Source organism: Phaethon aethereus, assembly GCF_964289735.1.
Source record: "Phaethon aethereus genome assembly, chromosome: Z".
In the NCBI taxonomy this organism is placed as follows: Eukaryota; Metazoa; Chordata; class Aves; order Phaethontiformes; family Phaethontidae; genus Phaethon; species Phaethon aethereus.
In genome coordinates this window covers 46,372,359-46,394,643 of record NC_138577.1, presented here as the reverse complement: position 1 = coordinate 46,394,643, position 22,285 = coordinate 46,372,359, and the positions used below count along the sequence as shown (strand labels likewise).

The 22,285-nt window shown below is 40.7% G+C and overlaps 1 protein-coding gene across 1 annotated transcript in view; it reads right to left on the bottom strand.

Moving 5' to 3' along the window:
* The window catches only part of NTRK2 (neurotrophic receptor tyrosine kinase 2), a gene marked incomplete at its 3' end in the record, with an annotated part of 203,201 nt that overhangs the window by 109,352 nt on the left and 71,564 nt on the right, over positions 1–22,285 (bottom strand). The window contains exon 12 of the mRNA XM_082013507.1: positions 10,708–10,779. Within this exon, the coding sequence (XP_081869633.1) occupies positions 10,708–10,779 (72 nt within the window). The remainder of the gene's footprint in view (positions 1–10,707; positions 10,780–22,285) is intronic.

Below are 22,285 nucleotides of genomic sequence, written 5' to 3'. Positions count from 1 at the left end.
GTCCATCAGCTAGGTGAAAGGAAACCTACTATACCACAGAGTTACTGTAAGTACAACACAAGGGTCTTCTGCAACCTTTGTTTCACGCCTTAGCACTGTGCACATCATCCTTTCTGCCTGTTCCAAACAGGCTCCTGCCCTTAATGTCATTAAATGACTTCATAACGGCAGAAAAAAAAAAGTGGAGCTGGGGGAAATATTAGTTAATTATCCTAACATTTATTGTTTCTAAATATCAACAGGAACTTAAAAATCAACAACTAAACAAGATGGCACATTGAAACACAAGTAAAAAGCCCTGGGTCATGTTCTGTTCTGAGATGGAGAAACCGTGTACACCACCTGTCCCCCAAACATTACCTGACCATCTAAGGCTAATAACTTTAAAGAAGGCTATGTTTGGCCCTGTGTGAAATCCAAGTATCTGACTCTATAGCATAAATACTTCCTAGAAGAGCATTGTCTTACCCAGTCTGTTGTTATCTGATGCAGTTGAGTTATTATGTACATCACTGTTGACAGTCACCATTACTTGTTCTAATGACATTTGAAAAAAAACATGTGAGAATTGTACTATTATCCTGCAAATGTAAACTTCATCAGTAGTTTTGGGGTTTTTTTACCTTGCTTTAGTAAATTCTCAATGTTTATAAAGAGTGAAAGCTTATCTATATTCCACAGCACTTTAAATGACAATTCAGAGGCAAATCTTGATTTGCCTTAAATGAATGGAACTTACACTATCAGTTTCAAGAGGAGTTGAATTTGACTGTTAGTAATTAAGTAACAATGACTAATTCATTTACATTGCATTTTCTTACTTGTTCTAACCTTGAGGCACTCTTAGTACTTCTACACTGCAAGTAGGTAACGGCACACTCAGAAGCTGAACATGCTAGCTTTGAGCCACTGCACATTTCCAAAAGGGTGTGGCAAAATTCCTCTTCTCTGAAACAATTGATAAAGTTTAGTGTAAGGCATCAAATAAAAAACAAAGGGACCTTGCTAATTCACAGACAAAAATATAGTATCAGTTGAAGTGAGCACCATTTCAGAACATCTAGACTTCTGCACAGGTACTGTTTTACCTGGAGAGGACAGCTCTGGGCTAGACTGAGATTGAGAAGATGAGTTTCTCACAGTCATATCCACACGTACTGATGAGTATCTTAAGAACTTGTAAGGAACACTACATTATTGTTGGAATCTGTGCTCTTCCTGAAGCTTAAATCATTTGGGTCCTTGCTACTTCTAATGCCTCCTCTTACATAAAATATCTTGAAATGAATTAAAATAGTTTTGCTTTACCATTAAATTCCCAACGATAATTCAAAATCAAAACTGTATCATTCACTGAAAATTCACTACATCACACAGTGATTAACACCACAGCCCTAAAAGCCTACCGTAACGTCAAGAAAAATGCACAGCTATAAAATATGTTGACCTTCCTGACTGTATACGCATGTTGCAAACTCCATTTAACAGGGTTTGAGGGAGACTGAGGATCCGTTTCTGCACGTGGTACAAAGGTGGCAGGCTTTTCCAGGCCTTTCTGCAGTATTTTTACTGAGACACTGTAGTTAATCATTATTGCCTAAGTAATTTTCTGAAGGATGTTTGGAAGTCACAGGTTAGATGGAAAAAGAGAAATATCATTAGGGTTTTGGTAGTCTAGAATTGGAAGTTACATTCCCTTCAAATTTCCTAGGCCATTCAGACCTCCTCTGTGGAATTTTGTTTTCTTAAGTATTTGAGATTCCATGAGTTCTTGGACACTAAGTCAAAGGACAGATACATGTATTTACATAAAAACACACATCTACACCACACTTTTAACACTAAAGCAAAACATGGCAAGTGAAAGCTTTCTGGCCTTTTAGTTTGTACCTTACCTCGTCTGCTGCAATCACAATGAATCACATTGCTGTATTTGAAGTCCTCTCTGAATTTTCATTTGAGAATTTGTTAACTGATAAACTATTAAGTGCACAGTACTATGCGAAACACAGGCAGACAATACATCTGCTTACATTTTTAGTTGCATCAGCATGTATATTAGTAACTCTAGTAGTCAGCAGTGATGTCTAAAACAACCAATAAGGAAGAAGACTCAGGCGTAAGACCTGAGCAGTCTACAGGAGTCAAGAAGTCCACAAAGGAGCCATGCAAGTCCTATCAAAGGCAGAAGAATTAATCACAATAAATACAACTTTCTTCTTTAAGGAAAGAATGGTTAATAGAAGGGATCCCATGAAAAAAAAAAGAAAGAAACAAAGAAAGAAAGAAAAGAAAAAGGTTAAAAAAAAAAGGAGTCTACTGACTTTATTCACTGAAACATGAAAAGCAGCCAGGGGAAGTATGTAGACAAGAAAAGGACACGGAAATACAGAATTTGGGGGGGCAGGGAGGATAGCAAGGCTCTGACAGGGCACAGGTAAATGGATGAAGGAAAAAGGATTGAAATACAAAAGACTGAGAAATTGAACAGAAGTGCTTTAAAAAAATCATTCCAGGAAAGGTAGAAAAATTTACAAACTCATTAAGCAGCAGACGATCTGGACTTAATTTGTACACTAGCTCTCTGTTTGGAGGCATTGAGCTAATAGAGGCAAAATACTATGGGCAGTGGGTATTTAGAAGATGATTTCTCATGTCCTAACTGCCAACCTCTCATCTCGCTTCTCAGCATTCAAAAGGACTCAGTTAGGCACGTTGAGGCAAAGCCTGATTTTGGCTTGAGTTGCTGCCGGGGCACTGTATTCCGAGTTTAGTATTAGTTTTAAAGAAAAATTGCTGTTATGTAAGCTGCCACTCAGACTTGCAGAGGAAAGTACACTGAAGAATGAAAATAAAAAACTCAAAATAAAAGTAGAAGAGAGAAAAAAAGATATCCAACTTCCCTGTAGAAGGAATGACAGAACTTCATTAATCCTTTAAGGATTAATGTCTCTCTCAGATGCATATGTGTCCAAGACAATAAAGAAAATAATAAGTAGTTTCAAATGTAACCTCCTGATATTTTATTTCCAACATCAGCTCTTCATTCAGAGAGTTTTCAAGTGAGCACTGTATTCGTTATTAATCTTAAAGCAAACATTATAATGATTTTGCAATACACTATTTTGGGGACATCAGATTTAAGTCTAACTGATCTCCCCCAAAGAGATTGTTCTACAGAATGTGTAGTTTGAATTATGTTATCAATATGGATCCTGTTGAGCCAACAGTGAGGATTTTTTTTAATCCTACAGTTGGCTTTCTGGAAGTACCACAGCTGACTATCTCATGAGCTTTGCAAATCTTTATCTCAGATACTGGATGATCCATAACTTCCTAAAAGTTTACTCTCATTGGGAGCTGGATAAAATACCCAATTGTTTTCAGCTCTTCTATTCATTAGAGAAGAAAGCATAAAAAGAAAAGTATAATAGTAAAAAAGCCATATGTTTATACATACTGAACTCATTCTGAAAAAAGAACCTTTCATAAACACGATCCTTTTTATTTGTGAAAAAGCCGATTTTTTCCTCCTTGAACCAGCACACAACACAGAATTGAGCAGTTAAAGGCATCATAACTTTTAATGCATTGCTGTATTTGGGAACATCACTGTTATGGGGATAGCCACACATCCATGGGCTCAATTTCTACCTGTCCCATACAATCTCGATCACGCCCCTTCTCACTGGCTATGTTCCCTTACAAGCCTCCTCCTAAGTCATTCAGGAATGAAAATGTTCTGACATAGTCATCTTCTGAACTTCTTTCCACAAAGCGAGAGGATAAATTATAGTTGTCTGAAATCCTTTATGCTCCAACAGGATTTGAAATAATATATTCTGATGAACTGGAATAAATTTGAGGTCTGCAGGCAAACTTTTTCGGTCACTACAAACAGGTCCTAAACTCTGCCAAAGTAAATAAAAGTCTCCTGTAACGATGACTTAACTGAATTCAAAACTAAGTTTCATATACTCACATCCCACTCTCCAAATAGGTCTCTACATATGAGCTGCATAGATTTGGAGATCATGCAAGTAAACTCAAGCATTCAAGGGAAAGCACAATCTGAGAAACTGGAAGTTTGTATGATGTTAAGTCTAGTTACACCTTCTCTTTTCACCAAGTACATATGGTTTATCCTAAGCAGAATGTTACTTGGAACCTTGATCAAACAGAGTATTTTGAAACAAAAATCAGTCTACATTTTTACTTTTTCCAGCTTGGAGGAAATGGAGCATAACATGACATGTATCTCTGGTCTTTTTCAATGAGCAGTGATTTATATGGAGAAAGCTCAAATTGCTGATTAGAAGGGAGGACAGCGAAGAGAAGAGGTAGCTGCATTACTTATAAAGGTATTCCTATCAAATTTGTCAGTTTCTGATTTCAAGTAGAAAATTAAATTAAACCATTCATTCCTACTTTTGTTTGCTTCTCAGATCTGAGCCACTGCTTCAAAGAGCAGTGCTGGATAATCCTGTGGAAAACTGAGGACAAAATGTCAGCTAGTTTTTATTGGAATGCAAGGAGAAACTCCTGGATAGGTTTCTGGAGAATGTTTATTGCACAAAGAAGAATAACGCCTTGACTCATTAGAGCAATACCTACACAGCAGGAGAAGATAAAATTGTCTGAAGAAATCTATACTTTTTCTTAGGATTCTGCAGGATTTGCATGCACCAGGCTAAATACTGCCTTGTGCTTCAGAGCACAGTGACATAAACATTTACTACAACTTTTTCTTTATTTCTAAACGTTGCTTTTACCTCATGAGGCACTAAGACAGTATTTTTCATTCATGTCATTAAGAGCTCTAATGACACACATAAATATTACTTTTTTTACCTAAAGATAAAAGCATGGATAAGAGACAAACAAGTGAAAATCAGAGATCTAAAACCACGAAGACTTGGACATGCTCTTAATTTATTAGAGGCCAGGGATTCACAGAAAATTCTGGATCCAAATTTCACATTAGTCTCACTTGCGATAGAATCTTTGGGTTGGAAGAGACCTTTAAAGGTCATGTAGTCCTGCAATGAGCAGGGACATCTTCAACTAGGTCAGGTTGCTCAGAGCCCCGTCCAACCTGACCTTGATGTTTCCAGGGACGGGGCATCTACCACCTCTCTGAGTGACCTGTGCCAGTGCTTTATCATCCTCATTGTGAAAAATTTCTTCCTTAGTTGAAATCTGCCCTCTTTTAGTTTAAAACCATTACCCCTTGTCCTATCACTGCAGGCCCTGCTAAAAAGTCTGTCCCCATCTTTCTTATAGGCCCCCTTTAAGTACTGGAAGGCTGCAAGATAGGTGTCCCCAGAGCCTTCCCTTCTCCAGGCTGAACAATCCCAACTCTCTCAGCCTGTCCTCACAGGAGAGGTGTTCCATCCCCCGATCACTTTTGTGGCTAACTGAACTTCTTAGTAATCAGCAAAACTAGAACCATAATTAAACAGTCTATCAGTTGTACATCAAGACAAAATGTCTTCACCCTCTTATGCATTCCAGTTGCTTACAACAACAGGAAGGCAGTGCACGATACAATATCTTATTAACTTCAGGACTATTTATAGTAACCCAAAACTTAAGATTTTTTGCTCTCCTTTACAATTCTTCAAAATACTGCAATATCTTAGAAAGTTCTCCTCTAATGCTTATATTTATGATCCACAGATAAGGATACATAGTTTGTCATTTTATGGGTGTTGCCACCTGTATGCCATTTCCAAATGAGCTTAATAAAATTGGAGCCATTAACGTTACTGTTGCAGGCAGCATTCAATCTATTTAATGGTTTGTTTCACTGATCTACAAGTTCATAAAATGAGAAAGGGGGTCAAACAGAATTATATGTACTTTAGTATAGAACCCTATAAAGCTGTTCTCACTGTGAAATGAGTTAGAACCAAGAGATAGTAAAACTTGACCTGTCTACTCAGCATTTTAGAGGCCAAAAGTATTTTGGACTAACAGTCCTCTACATTTCTAACAAGGATCACTTAATATCCTAATCTGTTTTTCCTTAGTCTGATTTGGAGTTTTTATTTTATTTCCTGGTATGATACATTGGAAGATGTGCTAATTTTCCACAGCAGGCAGCAGAAAACTAAAGATTTGTACTCAGCACTCTTAAGGAGAAAATACTGCATCTTTCTCAAGAAGAGTCATTACGCTCATGTCTTCCAGCACAATATCCAACAGACACTTCCTTTTACAGTACTGATGCTGATGCTGTAGTTATTTTGCTTGCTATTGACTAGTGAGAGTCAAGGACATTAAAAGCTGAAGCTCAAACCACCAGTGCTCAGAGCTAGTCAGGAGAGTGAAGAAGAGAAAGTGTGAATAAGCAACTGTTCAGACTCAGAAACAGAATTGCAGTAACAGCAGCTTGCCACAGGACCACTGAAAACACACATTAAGAGAAACCCAGTTCATAGGAAAGGGCACAGCAATTACTATCTGCATACACATTTTAAAACATGGACGTCTGCATGTTATTATACATTTCATTTGCATGAAACACCATATGCCTGAGAGATCAATCAATACATCAAGGAACGCCTTCTCAAAGCTTTCTGCAAGCACTTGAAAAGTCAAAGCTGTTAAGAAAAAAGGCTGTTTACCTTATGAAATCCCTAGCATTTGTGTTTAATACACTAATGGGTATGCATGTAAAATATAGAAATGCTACTACACAGGTACACTTTTGACAAGTGTCAGTTTACAGCCACAAGAAAGAAGATCAGAGCACATGAAGGACACAGCATAATTATGTCTTACTCCTTTGAAAAAGAGAATAACTGTCAACTTCAAAACCATTGTGTCTCTACCTGAATATTGAAGCCAACTCTACCATCAGGTTAGCTTGCATAATTCCAAGGATCAATAGATGTTCCACATTTTTGATATGAAAAATAAGATTCAAATTTGAACTGGCAATACAGTTTTTTATATGCAAATTAGGGAAATAATGTTTCTAATTCCAGTCCAGTAAGAGTTATGGAACTATATCATATATATTCATTTATAATGCGATTATTTTGCTTACTGTTGTCTTAGAACAATATTAACTCCTTTGATCATTACAGACCTTGTAGCTGTTACTGAGCAATACTCCAGCTTCCTTTCTATGACATTTCACCTTGAGTCTGTGAAGTTTGTGAAGTCTGAATACAAGATGCATATCCTAATCACTGAGTGCCTCTAGTAAAACAATTTTTTTTTTTTTTTACTTCATTAATCTCAACTGCCTTCCTTTACAGTCAAGCACTTCCCTATGGCAATTAATGATCTTTCTTAAAAAAACTGATCTGTGTGTGGTCAATGATCAGGATAATGGACTGACAGCAAGCAACCAAGAGCCAAGTCCAGCTAGTCCAGTTACTTGTTTTGCTCCATGAACACTACTATATCATTTCTGTGCATCTTTTCTTTCTCCATCCTGTGCAGACTTTAAGGTCTCAGGGCCACAGATTATTTTGAAAAAAATCTTGGCTCAAGTATTTCACCCCACTAATTCTCTGTTGATAGGAAATTAAGACATAGTTCCCCTAGGGAAAAAACAAAAATACCCCAAAAGCTCTGCTAGTTATCTCTTACAACAAACCCTAACGTCACAGCACGTGGAAGAGACAATCTTACAGTTGCCTTCCACTGAACGTTATCTACATCAGTCCTCCTCCACAGCAACACATGGGCTCTGACGTAAGAGAAGGATGAGGCATGGGATGTTTCCTCATGAACCTTGTGGTCTGGATTTACACTCCTGACAAGCCAACTCAAAGTCTGGCACATATTTTGTAGGCAGCTTGAACTATATACCTTCAAAAGCTCCAGGGACTTTTTCTCCCCAGATACTGCAGTAAGCTGGAATCACACCAAAGACACTGCTGGAGAATCCTTTTAAGGAAAAATACTGCACAACACAGTACTAAATGTAGAAGTTTGAGTCTTCTGAATCACAGCTACTTGGAGCCAAAGTGAAAAAAATATGCACTTACTCCAGTCTGAAACTCTGTTCTCAGTTTTACATGGGCATAAAATGGATCTCCATTCAAAGGAGCACTCTTCACAGGATACACCAAGGAATGAAAAAAGAAAATGGTCTTGGGAAAAGGGGAAAATCCCACTCTTTGTATTTATGAATGCTACCTCTTACAGCACCTTTTTGACAGAACAAAACACATACTATATTTAAAAGGCTAATTGCACCTAAATTACAGCCAAAAAGCCCCATCTGAAGACTCAGCAACTTTACAGGAGAAAGTAAACAATTTTACTAAATGATACCATGTAATTATAAATTTAATTAATATGAAATAAATTAGACATGAGCCTATAATGGATACCATGTTTAATCGTTTATTGCCATAACTGCCAGGGGAGGCTATTAGCAAGTAAGTGAATAAGACTGTTCTCTTACTTGAAACTTTTTTCCTGCAACTGGAGCTGCTAGGTTTCTCATCCACGTCTGGCACACAGTATGCTTTATGTCCTGTTCAAATCCTATTTGTCTGCTACCACTGAAACCCTAGGAACACAACTTTCCAAGATGTGTGAACAGCAACAGAAATATCCTTTCCCTCTCTGTGCATGTGGAACAAGCTCCTGTCCTGTTACCCAACCAAAGAAAACCACTCCCAAACATATTACCATCATATAACTTTGTAGGGACAGAACCAGGAAAATAATGGTGCTATTGCTCAGTTACTTCTGTGGCATTGTCAAGGTGTGCCTTCTGAATTTCTCTCTTTCTACAGAAAGAATGGTCTTGTAGCCATATTAAGGTTAACAAAAAGCTTGAAATGCATTTGAAATAAGAGATATTTCTTCTGAAAGAAGAGATTGATTCTTCACTTGGTGACAATTCCCCCTAAAGGCACTGTTAAGAAATCCAGAGTCCTCAGTCTTCATAGTCAAATCCCCTTGCTTTCAATGACTAAATAGCCAAACCAAGATGCCTGTCTCTTCTTTGGTCACACAAACAGAATGATTGCCTGCCTTTGGGCTCCAGAAACTAAACATGTCCCAGCCTGCAACAATTGCAGGTCAGGAACCCCTGGAACCTGGCAATGCTTTGGCCACAATGCTGCCAGCATTGGCCCAAGTGGTGTTCTCCATTTGTGCTACTGCCAGTGCAGAAAGTATCAGCAATAGGGCTTACAACTGCCTTCCTTTCATGAGATGGGATTCCCATCTCACCCCCACCTCCCCAAACTCAGACTTACTTGGAGCAAGGCTGCTGCAAACTAGAGCTTGAATGACTCTATCCTACCAGAGTAACAGTGCAAATTCAGATGTGGAACAGCCACACAACAGGATCCAAACAGTAGTTAAGAAGCCAAAACCTCTTTAGTGTAAATGGGATGCTCAAGACTAGTTGCTTCCAGGCCCATCTACTAAGCTAAAGACTTCAAAGACAAAGAGGCTTAGGGCACATTTGTGTCAGTAAATAAAAAAAGTCCAGAACACAGGCTTGAGCAAGGGTGTATCTTTTTTTTTTTATCCACAGTTATTTAATCTATAGAAGATAAATAGCACACTCCCAATGTCCCAGTACAGTTCAAAGGAGCGCATGGGTCAGGAATTATTTGCAATACACAGCATGTATGAGGTCACCTTATTTGAGGGATGAGGGAGAATAGTTTTAAACATATGGACATGATCTATGCCTTTTCCTAAGGGCCAGAGAATGTACCCTAGCCCCATTTGCTTTGATGGCATACTGGTAGCCTCAAACACTGCTGTGCTTTGCCCCAGAACTGAGTGAAATTACGTCGTACATGCAAACCACACACTGTGCCTACTCTCCAGGGAGACCACTTAACAGATAATACAAAATTGAGTTATTGCTGATTACTTCAAGTACAATGGAAGAGGTGAGTCAGTTATGTGAAATGCATGCTAGTATTTCAACTGGTTAAATAATTTTCAAAATAATTGCACCAGTTTTGTTAACGTAGGATACAAAAGCTTGGTATTTGGCCAGATCTAATTATTTAGGCTTGGTGCCATGAATCAATATTGATGCAACAGAAAGCAATTTTTGACATTCGTCTGAAAAATGTATTAACAGGTACTTGAGAGCTCTTGTGATTTTACTCTTGTCTGGACTGGAAAATAAGATGATGATTTAAAACATGTTAGCAAACTTAAAAAAAAAAAAAAAAAAACAAACCCAAAACCCACTCATGTAAAGACATTAGTCTAAACATGATACCTGGGACTTTTCCATATACAGCTGGGTTTGCTTACACCAAGCGGATTCTTACCAATTGTTTCACAATCTATTTGTAATGAGCAAAACAAGACAGCAAGTTACATTCTCAGACTGTTATTTAGTCCATCCCAATTTATCAAATATTTCAATAGAATAAAATCCCTTTCAAGCCCTATTCAAAGCCCTGACATTTATACAGAAAGAATTTCCCAGATTCATAAGGGAATTTAATATGCATCATTAATTATTCACAATTTTGACTGCACATATATTTAAAAAAAAAAAAAGTATGTATACATGTACACACACATACACATAATAGGACAGATAAATCCCATAAATGGAACTGAAAACAAACGTAGTATTTTATAATGACAACTGTCCTAAGAATAAATAATTCTGTAAGTTCACCAGGTATATTTAAAAACAGTATAGTCTTTGCTCTTTATAGGTTAGGAGTCTTAATAGCTTTATCATCTCACTTTCATTGTCGCAGTCTTGCAATGAAAGCCGTATTTGATCTACCAGACAAACTCCTTTTACTTCACCATGAACTGGAATGGAATGCATTACCATTAATGCAATTTTCAAGGATTTGGTTTGCAACTGCCAATTGTACTCTTTTTTTATATTTATATTTCTTCACCAATTGCTTTATTTTGCATCTTAACTCTGCAGGAGAGAAAACATCCATTGTGATTCTTCTAGATTATTCCCAGTTTACATTTTTCACAGTTAACAGTCTATACCACGAGGAGGGCTGTCACTATTAACTGGTATTTTCTGGACTGGACTTTACCAGACACAGCTTGTACATATGTTTTAGAGCTACAGAAATATGCATGACTTGACTTAAAAATATTTATGAAAAAATTGTAATACCATGGTTTATGATAAGCAGTGAGGAGATACTCTTCAGTCACTGGCAAAATTCTTCTTGGTATATATCCTTGGCCTGCAGAGACAAACTTAAGGTACAGACAGCCCCCGCTGAAGTCAAGGGTCAATAGTTAGTCACCCTGCATGAAACACTTTTTTGCTCAGGGTTTATGGTTTTTGTCTGGGGCTTTTGCTTTTCTTGGGGATCATATACAGACAAAAAACCCAATTCATTAACAGCCGAGTCAGTAATTCACTGCATTAAGGAACCTTCAGAAGACCTAACATCAAAATAGCTTGTTCAGCATCTGGCCCTACTCCTCAGTTCCAGTATCAAAACTAACTTCTAACCAATTTGCATTGACTAAAGCTTCTGCAAGTTGCTGTCTGTTGTGCCAGAGACCCTGGTGTTCCCTTGCTGCTTCCTGTAAAGCTGGAGGTACCAAGGTAGTAAAACCACAGGTTTCCATGTCTCCTCCTGTTCTAGTCCAGGTAGTTCAGCATGTAGCACCACAATGAACATAAACAAAATATTTGCAAATTCAAGCCTCTCTGTCCTGAGTTTTCAGATATTAGTGCTACGTATTCTTTGCAACATGAAAAAATAAACTTCACATGGAAAAGCAATGGATCTCTGGTCAGCAGACCCAGACATACATTATGAATTAATGCAGGGACTAAAAAAAACATATAAAAGCAAACCCCAGCCAAATGGCACGGCTCAATTTAATTAATCTACTCAAATTATACCACTTGAAAATTTGTGTAGCTGCACATTTGTATACAGGTATATACAAATTCCCTCCAACATATTTCATATGAGTCACTGAACAGCTTTTTCCTTGGAAATTATATTAACGTTAAGGTACTAGTCCCATACAAAAAAGCAACAGAAATAGATTTTCTATTACTAGCATTTTATGAACAGCATAAAATCAATAGAATATATATATAAAACTGATTTGAGCTACGTTAAATATGATGTCAGTAGAATGAGCAAAGTGAACTGTGGACATTCTTTGACTGACTAGGGATTACGACCCACAGCAAGTTTGGATCCATCATGTTCAACAAGCGTGATTAACTGTGTTCATATATTCTACAATAAAGCTGACCTCCAGGAGCTTGCTCCTGAAATTGTTATGATAACTCCAAATTCTGTCATGACTTCAGACCTTTACCCTGTCTAGTTTTTCCTAAAAAGCAGCAGAAGGAAGAGATAATGCCCTAAATTTTGTTATTTTTTAGCCAACATAAACATTATACTGGATCAACTTCTTTAGCTCCTACAAATACATCCAGCTCATTCTACTCAAGTTAACATCTTAAATATCACTTTAAAACTATAGAATTTAAATTTCAAAAAGAAGATCCTGTTCAGCAACATGGTATCTATGTGAAAACTGAAGCATGTAAGCCTCTTGACAAAGCATCAAACCTGTATTTTAGCAGCCTATTCAGAAAGCTTGGCTGAGAGAATACTCTAACAGGATTCCAAAAAAAAGATAGCAAGCTATTAAGATATTCTTCTGTATTTTTGAGTGACTGCTTATGGTATTTCTCAAAACAGGAAAGCTATTTTACAGTGACAAAGGTTTCCACCCCCATTAGAAGAACATTGTTTCCTTTCCTGCAATTAAAATACTGAATCTGGTACTCCCCTTCGGATTGTCAATGTAAATTCAGGAAGTGAGGTTAGTTATTGAATATGTAACAAGTTTACTTATTCTACACTGAACCGATTTCTAAATAAAGGAAAAAAATGTACCCAAAAAATACACCAAAAAAACATATAAATTTTTTTTTAAATAGATCTTTCACTAGCAGTTCTGGAAAACAAATTGCCAAAACACATTAAGACGTATCATCGCCCATGCAGTAGAAACATCCTGTCCTTCACAAAGACAGAAACTTAATTTTCTCACCCTCAACTCTGTTTTACAAATCTTGCAAAATCAAATATGAGATACATTATGCCACTGTTTCACAGCTTTCCTATCCATAATGCAACCACAGGATTACTGGGGTAAGGAAGGGAGGGGAAAAGCCCCTTTCATGACTGACAGGAAGCCGTTCACGAGCACAGCACCCCTGTATTTGCATCAGGGAAGAGTCTTCTCTTGTAGTAATATCACTTTCTGTCCGAGCCTGATTATGTTAAGAGTTATTGATGACAACCTCGATAAAACTAGTAATTAAATCCTCCAAAACACTCATATGGTTGGACAAGGGTTGTGAGAAGGACAGAGACCAAGCAGCAGTTGTGACCTTGAAAGAAAAGTATCGATCAGATTTTGCCTTGTGAAAGGAAGGAGGGGAAACTGAAACCAACCATCCTGAATCATTAATAAGCTCCCACAGCATGCTCCTAACTCCAGGTTTTTTACATATCCAAGTGGATCTTTCTTCAGGCTTCCTCAAACAGCAGCCAGGCTAGAGAAAATAGGTTTGCTCTTACTGATGGCTGAACCCTGCAGCACCCATCACCGTGACACAACTATCCATCCTTACTGGTGGAGGTCTCGCATTCGCTGGCCCTTGTTCTTGTGGGGGACTTCAACCTACCGGACATCTGCTGGAAGTATAACACGGCAGAGAGGAAACAGTCTAGGAGGTTCCTGGAGTGTGTGGAGGATAACTTCCTGATGCAGCTGGTGAGTGAGCCCACCAGGGGAGGTGCCTTGCTGGACCTGCTGTTTACAAACAGAGAAGGACTGGTGAGAGATGTGGTGGTCGGAGGCCGTCTTGGGCTTAGCGACCATGACATGATAGAATTCTCAGTTGTGAGTGAAGTAAGGAGAGAGGTCAGCAAAACTGCTATCATGGACTTCCGGAGGGCAGACTTTGGCCTGTTCAGGTCACTGGTTGAGAGAGTCCCTTGGGAGACAGTCCTGAAGGACAAAGGGGTCCAGGAAGGCTGGACAGTCTTCAAGAAGGAAATCTTAAAGGCGCAGGAGCAGGCGGTCCCCATGTGCCGTAAGAAGAGCTGGCGGGGAAGGCGACCGGCCTGGCTGAACAGGGAGATTTTGCTGGGACTCAGGGAAAAGAGGAGAGTTTATCACCTCTGGAAGAAGGGGAAGGCAACTCATGAAGAGTACAAGGATCTCGTTAGGTCAAGCAGGGACAAAATTAGAAAGGCAAAAGCCCAGCTAGAGCTCAGTCTGGCCACAGTCGTAAAGGATAATAAAAAGTGTTTTTACAAATATATTAACAACAAAAAGAGAGGCAAGGAGAATCTCCATCCCCTATTGGATATGGCGGGGAACATTGTCTCCAAGGACGAGGACAAGGCTGAGGTACTTAATGCCTTCTTCGCCTCAGTCTTTAATAGCCACTCCAGGTATCCACAGGATATTCAGCCCCCTGAGCTGGAAGACGGGGATGGAGAGCACAATGTACTCCTCATAATCCAGGAGGAAGCAGTCAAGGACATGTAAAGCCACCTGGACGCCCACAAGTCTATGGGGCCTGATGGGATCCACCCAAGAGTACTGAGAGAGCTGGCGGAGGAGCTTGCCAAGCCACTCTCCATCGTTTATCAGCAGTCCTGGTTAACAGGGGAGGTCCCAGAAGACTGGAGGCTTGCCAATGTGACGCCCGTCTACAAGAAAGGCCGGAAGGAGGATCCTGGGAACTACAGGCCTGTCAGCCTGACCTCTGTTCCAGGGAAGATTATGGAGCGGTTGGTTTTGAGAGTGCTCACAGGGCATCTGCAGAACAGCCAAAGGATCAGGCCCAGCCAGCATGGGTTCATGAAAGGAAGGTCCTGCTTGACCAACCTGATCTCCTTCTATGACCAGGTGACCCGCCTAGTGGATGAGGGAAAGGCAGTGGATGTTGTCTACCTGGACTTTAGTAAAGCCTTTGACAGCGTCTCCCACAGCATTCTCCTGGAGAAACTGGCGGCTCGTGGCTTAGACGGGTTTACTCTTCGCTGGGTGAGGAACTGGCTGGATGGCCGAGCCCAGAGAGTTGTGGTGAATGGCGTTAAATCCGGCTGGCGGCCGGTCACGAGTGGTGTTCCCCAGGGCTCGGTTCTGGGGCTGGTCTTGTTCAATATCTTTATAGATGATCTGGATGAGGGAACTGAGTGCTCCCTCAGTAAGTTTGCAGATGACACCAAGCTGAGTGGGAGTGTTGATCTGCTGGAGGGTAGGAGGGCTCTGCAGAGGGATCTGGACAGGCTGGATCGATGGGCAGAGGCCAACTGTATGAGGTTTAATAAGGCCAAGTGCCGGGTCCTGCACTTTGGCCACAACAACCCCATGCAATGCTACAGGCTTGGGGAGGAGTGGCTGGAGAGCAGCCTGGCGGAAAGGGACCTGGGGGTGCTGGTTGACAGCCGGCTGAATATGAGCCAACAGTGTGCCCAGGTGGCCAAGAAGGCCAACAGCGTCCTGGCCTGTATCAGGAATAGTGTGGCCAGCAGGAGTAGGGAAGTGATTGTGCCCCTGTACTCGGCACTGGTGAGGCCGCACCTTGAATACTGTGTTCAGTTTTGGGCCCCTCACTACAAGAAGGATGTTGAGGTGCTGGAGCGTGTCCAGAGAAGGGCAACGAAGCTGGTGAGGGGTCTGGAGCACAAGTCTTATGAGGAGCGGCTGAGGGAACTGGGGTTGTTTAGTATGGAGAAGAGGAGGCTGAGAGGAGACCTTATCGCTCTCTACAACTACCTGAAAGGGGGTTGTGGCGATGAGGGTGTTGGTCTCTTCTCCCAAGTAACTAGTGATAGGACAAGAGGAAATGGCCTCAAGTTGCGCCAGGGGCGGTTTAGATTGGATATTAGGAAAAATTTCTTCACTGAGAGGGTGGTCAGGCATTGGAACAGGCTGCCCAGGAAGGTGGTGGAGTCGCCATCCCTGGAAGTGTTCAAAAAACGTGTGGATGTGGCGCTTCAGGACATGGTTTAGGGGACATGGTGGTTCTGGATTAACGGTTGGACTTGATGATCTTGAAGGTCCTTTCCAACCTAGTGATTCTGTGATTCTGTGATTCTGTGATCCTTCTGATTTAACAGAGCTGATCCACAGTTCTAATCAGCTGCTTCTGTGTACACAATTATTTGCCGGTGGTGGGTGGGAGAGGCCTCATTTTTTTTTTGTATTCATTATTTTAATTGTACATATCACACACACTGAAATTCACTGTATTCCTTGAAATATCCAGAGAAAGTCCACCTGCTGTTTGCATTTGTTACTGTATTCTTCGATGTGTTCACATCAAATCTTGTGACCACACGTGAATAGCACAGGTCAGATTAAGTAAGCCTTTGCCAACAGAAGTGTCCTGGCTAGGGTCCAGGCTAGAGTGCCATCTACGGAGCTTTGCAAAATAAGCCTTCTCATCTTCCTACCTTTTTGATCCGGTAGTGGCTGTGGCACAAGAGGCACATTTCTTGGCCCTGGCTACCTGATTTTCTCTGTCACTGGTCTGGCCTTGGTTTACCCCAAGTTGACATTTAGATATTTTGATTTTTTCTTTTTTTGTTTTGTTTTCTTAAAAAGGTATGCTGGAATTCATGACTACACAGACTCAGTGAGAGGCACCACAAAAGACATAGTGACTGTAGGACACTATTATTAGCTAAGGAGCAGGACATCTCTCACAACAGAAGCTCAGCTTTCTTCCCCTGGTCCCATGATGTTATTTTGAAACATAAATACATTCTGGTATCAAATTCCACACTAACAAACCAGCCTCACAACCACAGAGTGCCACTGACTGCAAGAGCTTGATTTCAGGTTGGCAGCAGTTAGAAAGGAGAGAAAAGCCAGCTTCCCAAGCTTTCACTCTGCTCTTACAGAGCTCAGACTGGTACTAGGTCTGGCAACATTTGCAAAATACCTGCAAAGGATGCATTCCTGAACCTGGCCTGACCTAGAACAAATTCTTGCACTGTTCTTCTGGGACACATCATCTGGCCTTTCTCTCACTTCATCAGAGTTTGTCAGAGCTGATACTCTCCACAGCTCTCAATCCTGCCCTCTCATTGCCTCTTCTCTTACTTTCATCTGATAGGGTTACCAATTCATTCCTTTCTTCATTCACTTTCCCACTGATTTTTCTGCTCCTTTCCATGACATCAGGGGCCACCCTTTCAAAGCCAGGTTGGGACCAACCCCAGATGGACAAGAAATCACACTACCCCTGTTTCTGTCATCCTTCCAGCTGACAAAGTTAGTCCCACATTCCTCATCATAATTAACTATTGCGTCTTCAATTCCAGCAACTCCTCCACAATTTTGGGCTCCTATCTTAATCCCTTCCCTCTCTTTTCTTTCTACTCCAAATATAGTCAATCCTTCCAGTACAAAACTGGAAAAAGGTGTGATTTTTGCCTTCTTTGGCTTGCTTTCCCTTAGTTATACAATGTTTTCCTTAACTATACTACAACCTTTTCCTTTTTCCCCATCACAGTTTAAGAAATTCCCTACCTACTCACCTATTCTAGTCTTCTCACTTGGACCCAAAGATATCCCCTCCTAGTTTCTCTACTACTTTCTCTTACTCTTTTTTCACCCATCCCTTGCTCTTCTTTATCATTTCTCACTTAGCCCAACTTCTCCCACAATGAAGGCAGGCTTTGATCTTGCCTTGTTTTTAAAAAAAAAAAAGTAATCCCATCTGTCTCTCAAACTATTACCCGTATTTTTTATTGAGCTCAGTGAATGAATTGCAAGAGGTTTACCTGATCTTATTCTTGGCTTATCAGCCCTCTGGATACGATCTCTCCAGTCTGCATCCAAGACCTTATTCAGTGTAGTCCTGACCCATGACTACATTTCCTATCGCCCTTACATAACATATCATTCACCTTCTGTGCTAAGAGTTTTGCATGACTCATGGTTCAGAGCTGTTTTTTCAATACAAACTGCCACATGCTACGCTTCTTTACAAAACAGTCTTCAAATTCCTTACAGTCAGTCTCAGAAAGAAGAAAAGAAAACATAATTTTCTTCACAAAGTAGCAGCCAAAGTGATGCTAGTACAAGGACTCTCCAACCACCTGTACTACTGCTGAAGACAGATGAAAGTCTACACAAAGAGCTACAAAACATTATTTTGCAGAAAAGGAAAAGTGAATCCGTTCAGTCTGGCTACAGGAATCATGCAAAATCATGCAAAATTAACTTTTCTTATTTTTCCATCTTTAATATTTTAGACCTATTTTGCATGATTAGCAACGCCTCTTAGTGAAATTAAACAACAGAAATGTGTCAGTGCTACAATCACTTTTCAAAAGGTGACTCATAAGCAGTGAAGCCATGAAGTATTTAAAAAATTGACACATTTGTTTTTTAAGCGACTAAACTATGACTATACTGGACAAATAAAAATATTCAAACACCATAAAGTTCTGTTAAACAAAGCAGAAAACTATTTTGAGTCACATTTAGGAAGATACTTATCTGCCTATAGCTGACAAGCTACCCACCAAACCAGGAATGTGTAAGCACATGTGAACACGAACATGAATGTACATTAACCCCTCAGTCTGTGTGAAAAGGATTCATCATTTCAGGCTACAACCTGTGTTTGTATCTAACACTAGGCACATGCCATTTTCCTACTTGGATCAGCAAAATAGTTCTTGCTGTACCTTCTGTGCTTTCCACACACACCAGCCAATGCAGTCAGGTACATGTGAAATGCAGCTAAGGGCACCCTCTGAAATTTCAGTTCCTTAAACTACCTCTTCCATAAACTTTTGTAGCTAAGACTCACCTAGGAGAACTGGTCCTGGTCCATATCTTGTCCAGAGCAGGTTCAACCAGAGACCTTATTAGCTGGAGCTTTTTCTGTTACCTTTTTTAAGTCCTGACACGTTGGCTGGAAGCAGTATTCCAGCAAAACACTGATATTTCATCCCCTATTCAAGAAGCTATTTAAGAACCACTCTAAGATGCCTCCCTCATCCAGAGTCCAGTGTGTTGCAGTGCCAAGGTTAATTGAGGAGCTAAAGGCCAGGATTAGGTTCCACCTATTCTCTGGGAGGATTTAGTTTCCCATGTCACTATACTTTCCTAGATGCTCATGGAAGCTGACACAGCCAACCGCAGGACCTCTGCCTGCTGCACCTCTCTCCCCAAAGAAATGCTAACCCCCATCAATCTAAACAAGTCCAATTCCCATCTACACTCATTTACTGGCAGGGTAGTATAAAAGGGCCATTGTGTGAAAAGAGTCAGGCTCGCTGACCTTTTTTTTTTTTTTTAAAGGATGCCATCAGCATACCAACATTTTTAGGTACCAACGATCCGTTCTATGCAGCCCACTTCCTCCTCCCCTTTTGAAAATCCCCCCATTTAGTAAGGACACTACTTCAGTTTTAAACATTAAGACAGCTCTTTGACTAGGTAACAGTAATAAACACTGAATTCTGAAGTCTCTACTGTAGCTGTTTTTTCTTCCCCTCTCACACTGAAGCATAACAAACTGGTGACTGAGTTGTTGAACTGAAGGAAAACATTTCAATAAAAGCATTTCTATACTATTGCTCATTGTCCTGAATGCATTTTCAGAACTGTAACAGAGGAGAAAGGTTATCAGTAGTCAGCTGCAATGGACTGAGTTCGAAAAAGACAGGGTATCTAACTAGCTAACTCTGAAATACCTAATTAAAATTTAAGTTAACTTGGGAGTTAAAAGAGCTGGAAGAGGCACTGGGAAACTCTCAGAAGCTCCGTGCCTTGTACATAAAAGGCAAGTAATAAATGGCAGGAATTAATTTAGTGCGCACAAAATATGGGAGCTCAGTGGCAAAGAGATCACTGTTCCAAGGCCAGCTGGTGTACGCAACAATGCATATGAACATCCTTTTTGTACAAGTAGTGGTCAGTGAGAACAGTGCTCAGCTTTACACTTCATGCAATCAAAGCACCTGTTTGTAGAAGCATAGCTTGTACTTAGCAAACATGTTGTCCTGGCTGCTGGGAACAAGTCAAAGTTTGCAAAAGTTACCAGCACTGCAGTACCTAAGCACTTAAATGCTAGGTGATGTCATTGTGATTAATACTGAATGTCTATTGTGACATGAACATTTTTCAAAGTACACAGATGCATAAAGACTGCAAACACACAGTAAGAATTCCTCTCCCACGAGGGTACAACTGTCAGCCCAGAGCTGCCACAGGCAACACCAGCACTATGCTGGACTGCTGACATAGAAGGAAGATACAGGAAGGCAGAATAAGACAGTCTCACCCTTCTCTCAGGAATATCAACTCCTCACAATTCAAATTTGGCACATTTGGGCCTGAACCACACAACCGGACAGATGCTTCCAATCCCTGCAGAAACACACAGACTTTGACCTGAGCTCAGGAACTGTCCAAACACACCAAAGGGAGAAGCAGGTGTTCAAACTATCCAAGTCTCTCTGTGGCCTCAGAACAGTATGGTCCAACAGCCTGAAAGCATAAAAGCTCCTCAGATTCTCTGTTGTCATGCTCCTCTTGTGCATATCGCATGGCCTGTAGCATATGCCATGTGCAAGACCCAGGTATAAGCTACTTTGCCAAGGAGGAAAAGGAAGGATATTTCCTCTGGCTCCTCTGCACTCATGCTAGATCATCTAGCGAATTGGTGAATTGCACCTTAAATCAACTATAAGAAATTACAAACTATTACTTTGCTGAAATAAAGCCATGTGTACTTTACTCTACACTCTTCTTTACCAAAGTAACAGGGTGCTGAAGAGACAGAGAGAAGGAAATTTTCCCTTGCCAGCCTTCCTGTGTGCAGCAGGTGTAGAATGCAAGAACAGCCATGACACTCCAACTGGATGGACATCTATTGCCCTGCCTCTGACAGGGGCCAAAAGTATCTGCTTAAGGGATCGTGTCAGCACAGAGCAAGTGCATAGTCACACTTACCCCAAATACTTTTGCAGCCCAAAGATTTCATGTGCCAGAGGTGATGCCTTCATGCTTAACAGCTGTATCACTCAAACTCACAGCCTCTAGGCAGGGAACAGGCCCTGTGCCACTCACCTGGCTCACAACCTGCACCCATAGGGCACCTGGGGTTTACTGTGCCACTGGCAGGTTGCACTTCTTCTGATGGCAGCAGAATAGCCTGCATTAATGTTTGCAGGGAGCATGCAGGGAGAGGCCATTGCAAGAGCAACCACAATGCACAAGCTTCAGGCACTATGAGAAGCAGTTACAATAGCTGCCTAGCCAGCGAGCTGGCACTCAGGAGCACAGAAAAAGAGAAATTTAGCAGGAGAGGCTACCTACTGCTCTCCAAAGTGACTGAGGGCTGTGAGAGCTCACAGGAAACCTCCAAGAGGAATGCAATGGGCAGAAATATTTAGCTGATGGCAGCCACAAACACGGAATTTGACTGCCATTTTTAACTTGACCCTTAAGCAGCCAGAGTGAGAGACATTCAACAAATGAGCAACTGCATCAGAGCCAGCTGAAGACCTAAAACATGGGCTGCTCTTACTACTATCCCCACGTGCCATAGGAAGAGGACAGATAACAGTGCAGCTCTAGAAGTCGTGGAGGAAACACTGCAATGGCCTCCTCCAAAAAAGTTAAGAGATGTCAAGAAATTCTGGTTCCAACACTATTGTGGAAAAAGGAATATTTCTGTGAGGTATTTTTCTGCTGCTGCCAATTCCTACAAATCACAGAAATGCAACTTTTTGAAAGGACACAGAGAGAGATTAGGCCACAAACTTTTCTTGGAAGCCCTTTGGTAACAAACGTTTCAGCCATGGCCACCAGCTCCTCTGCCTGAGTGCTCCCAGGTGAAACAAAGGGTTCTTGTAACTCAATTCACTGATTTTTAAGGAGTTTTTCCTCTCCAAGTTTGAATTACAGTGTCTTCCAACCAGAACAAAGTTAAAATTTCTCCTACTTTACAAGGCCGTATAGGGCATGTCTCCTTGTTGGAGCTGGCCCTGTTGAATGTGGAGGCAAATCCATGAACACAGGCACTCCTCGCAAGGGTTACAAATGAACTCCTCCAGCTGCGGATGCTTCCATGTACTCTCTGCAGGGGAGCTGTGGTAGTGCAGAGCAATGTGCAATGACCACAGGCTATCTTCTTCCCTTCTTCCGCTCATACCCATGAGGATGATACATTTAAAATCCAAACCAGATCTGAGGGAAAAGGTCCGAGTTCTCAGACTGTATTATCAGATCTGTATTATCATACCATCAATGGTCA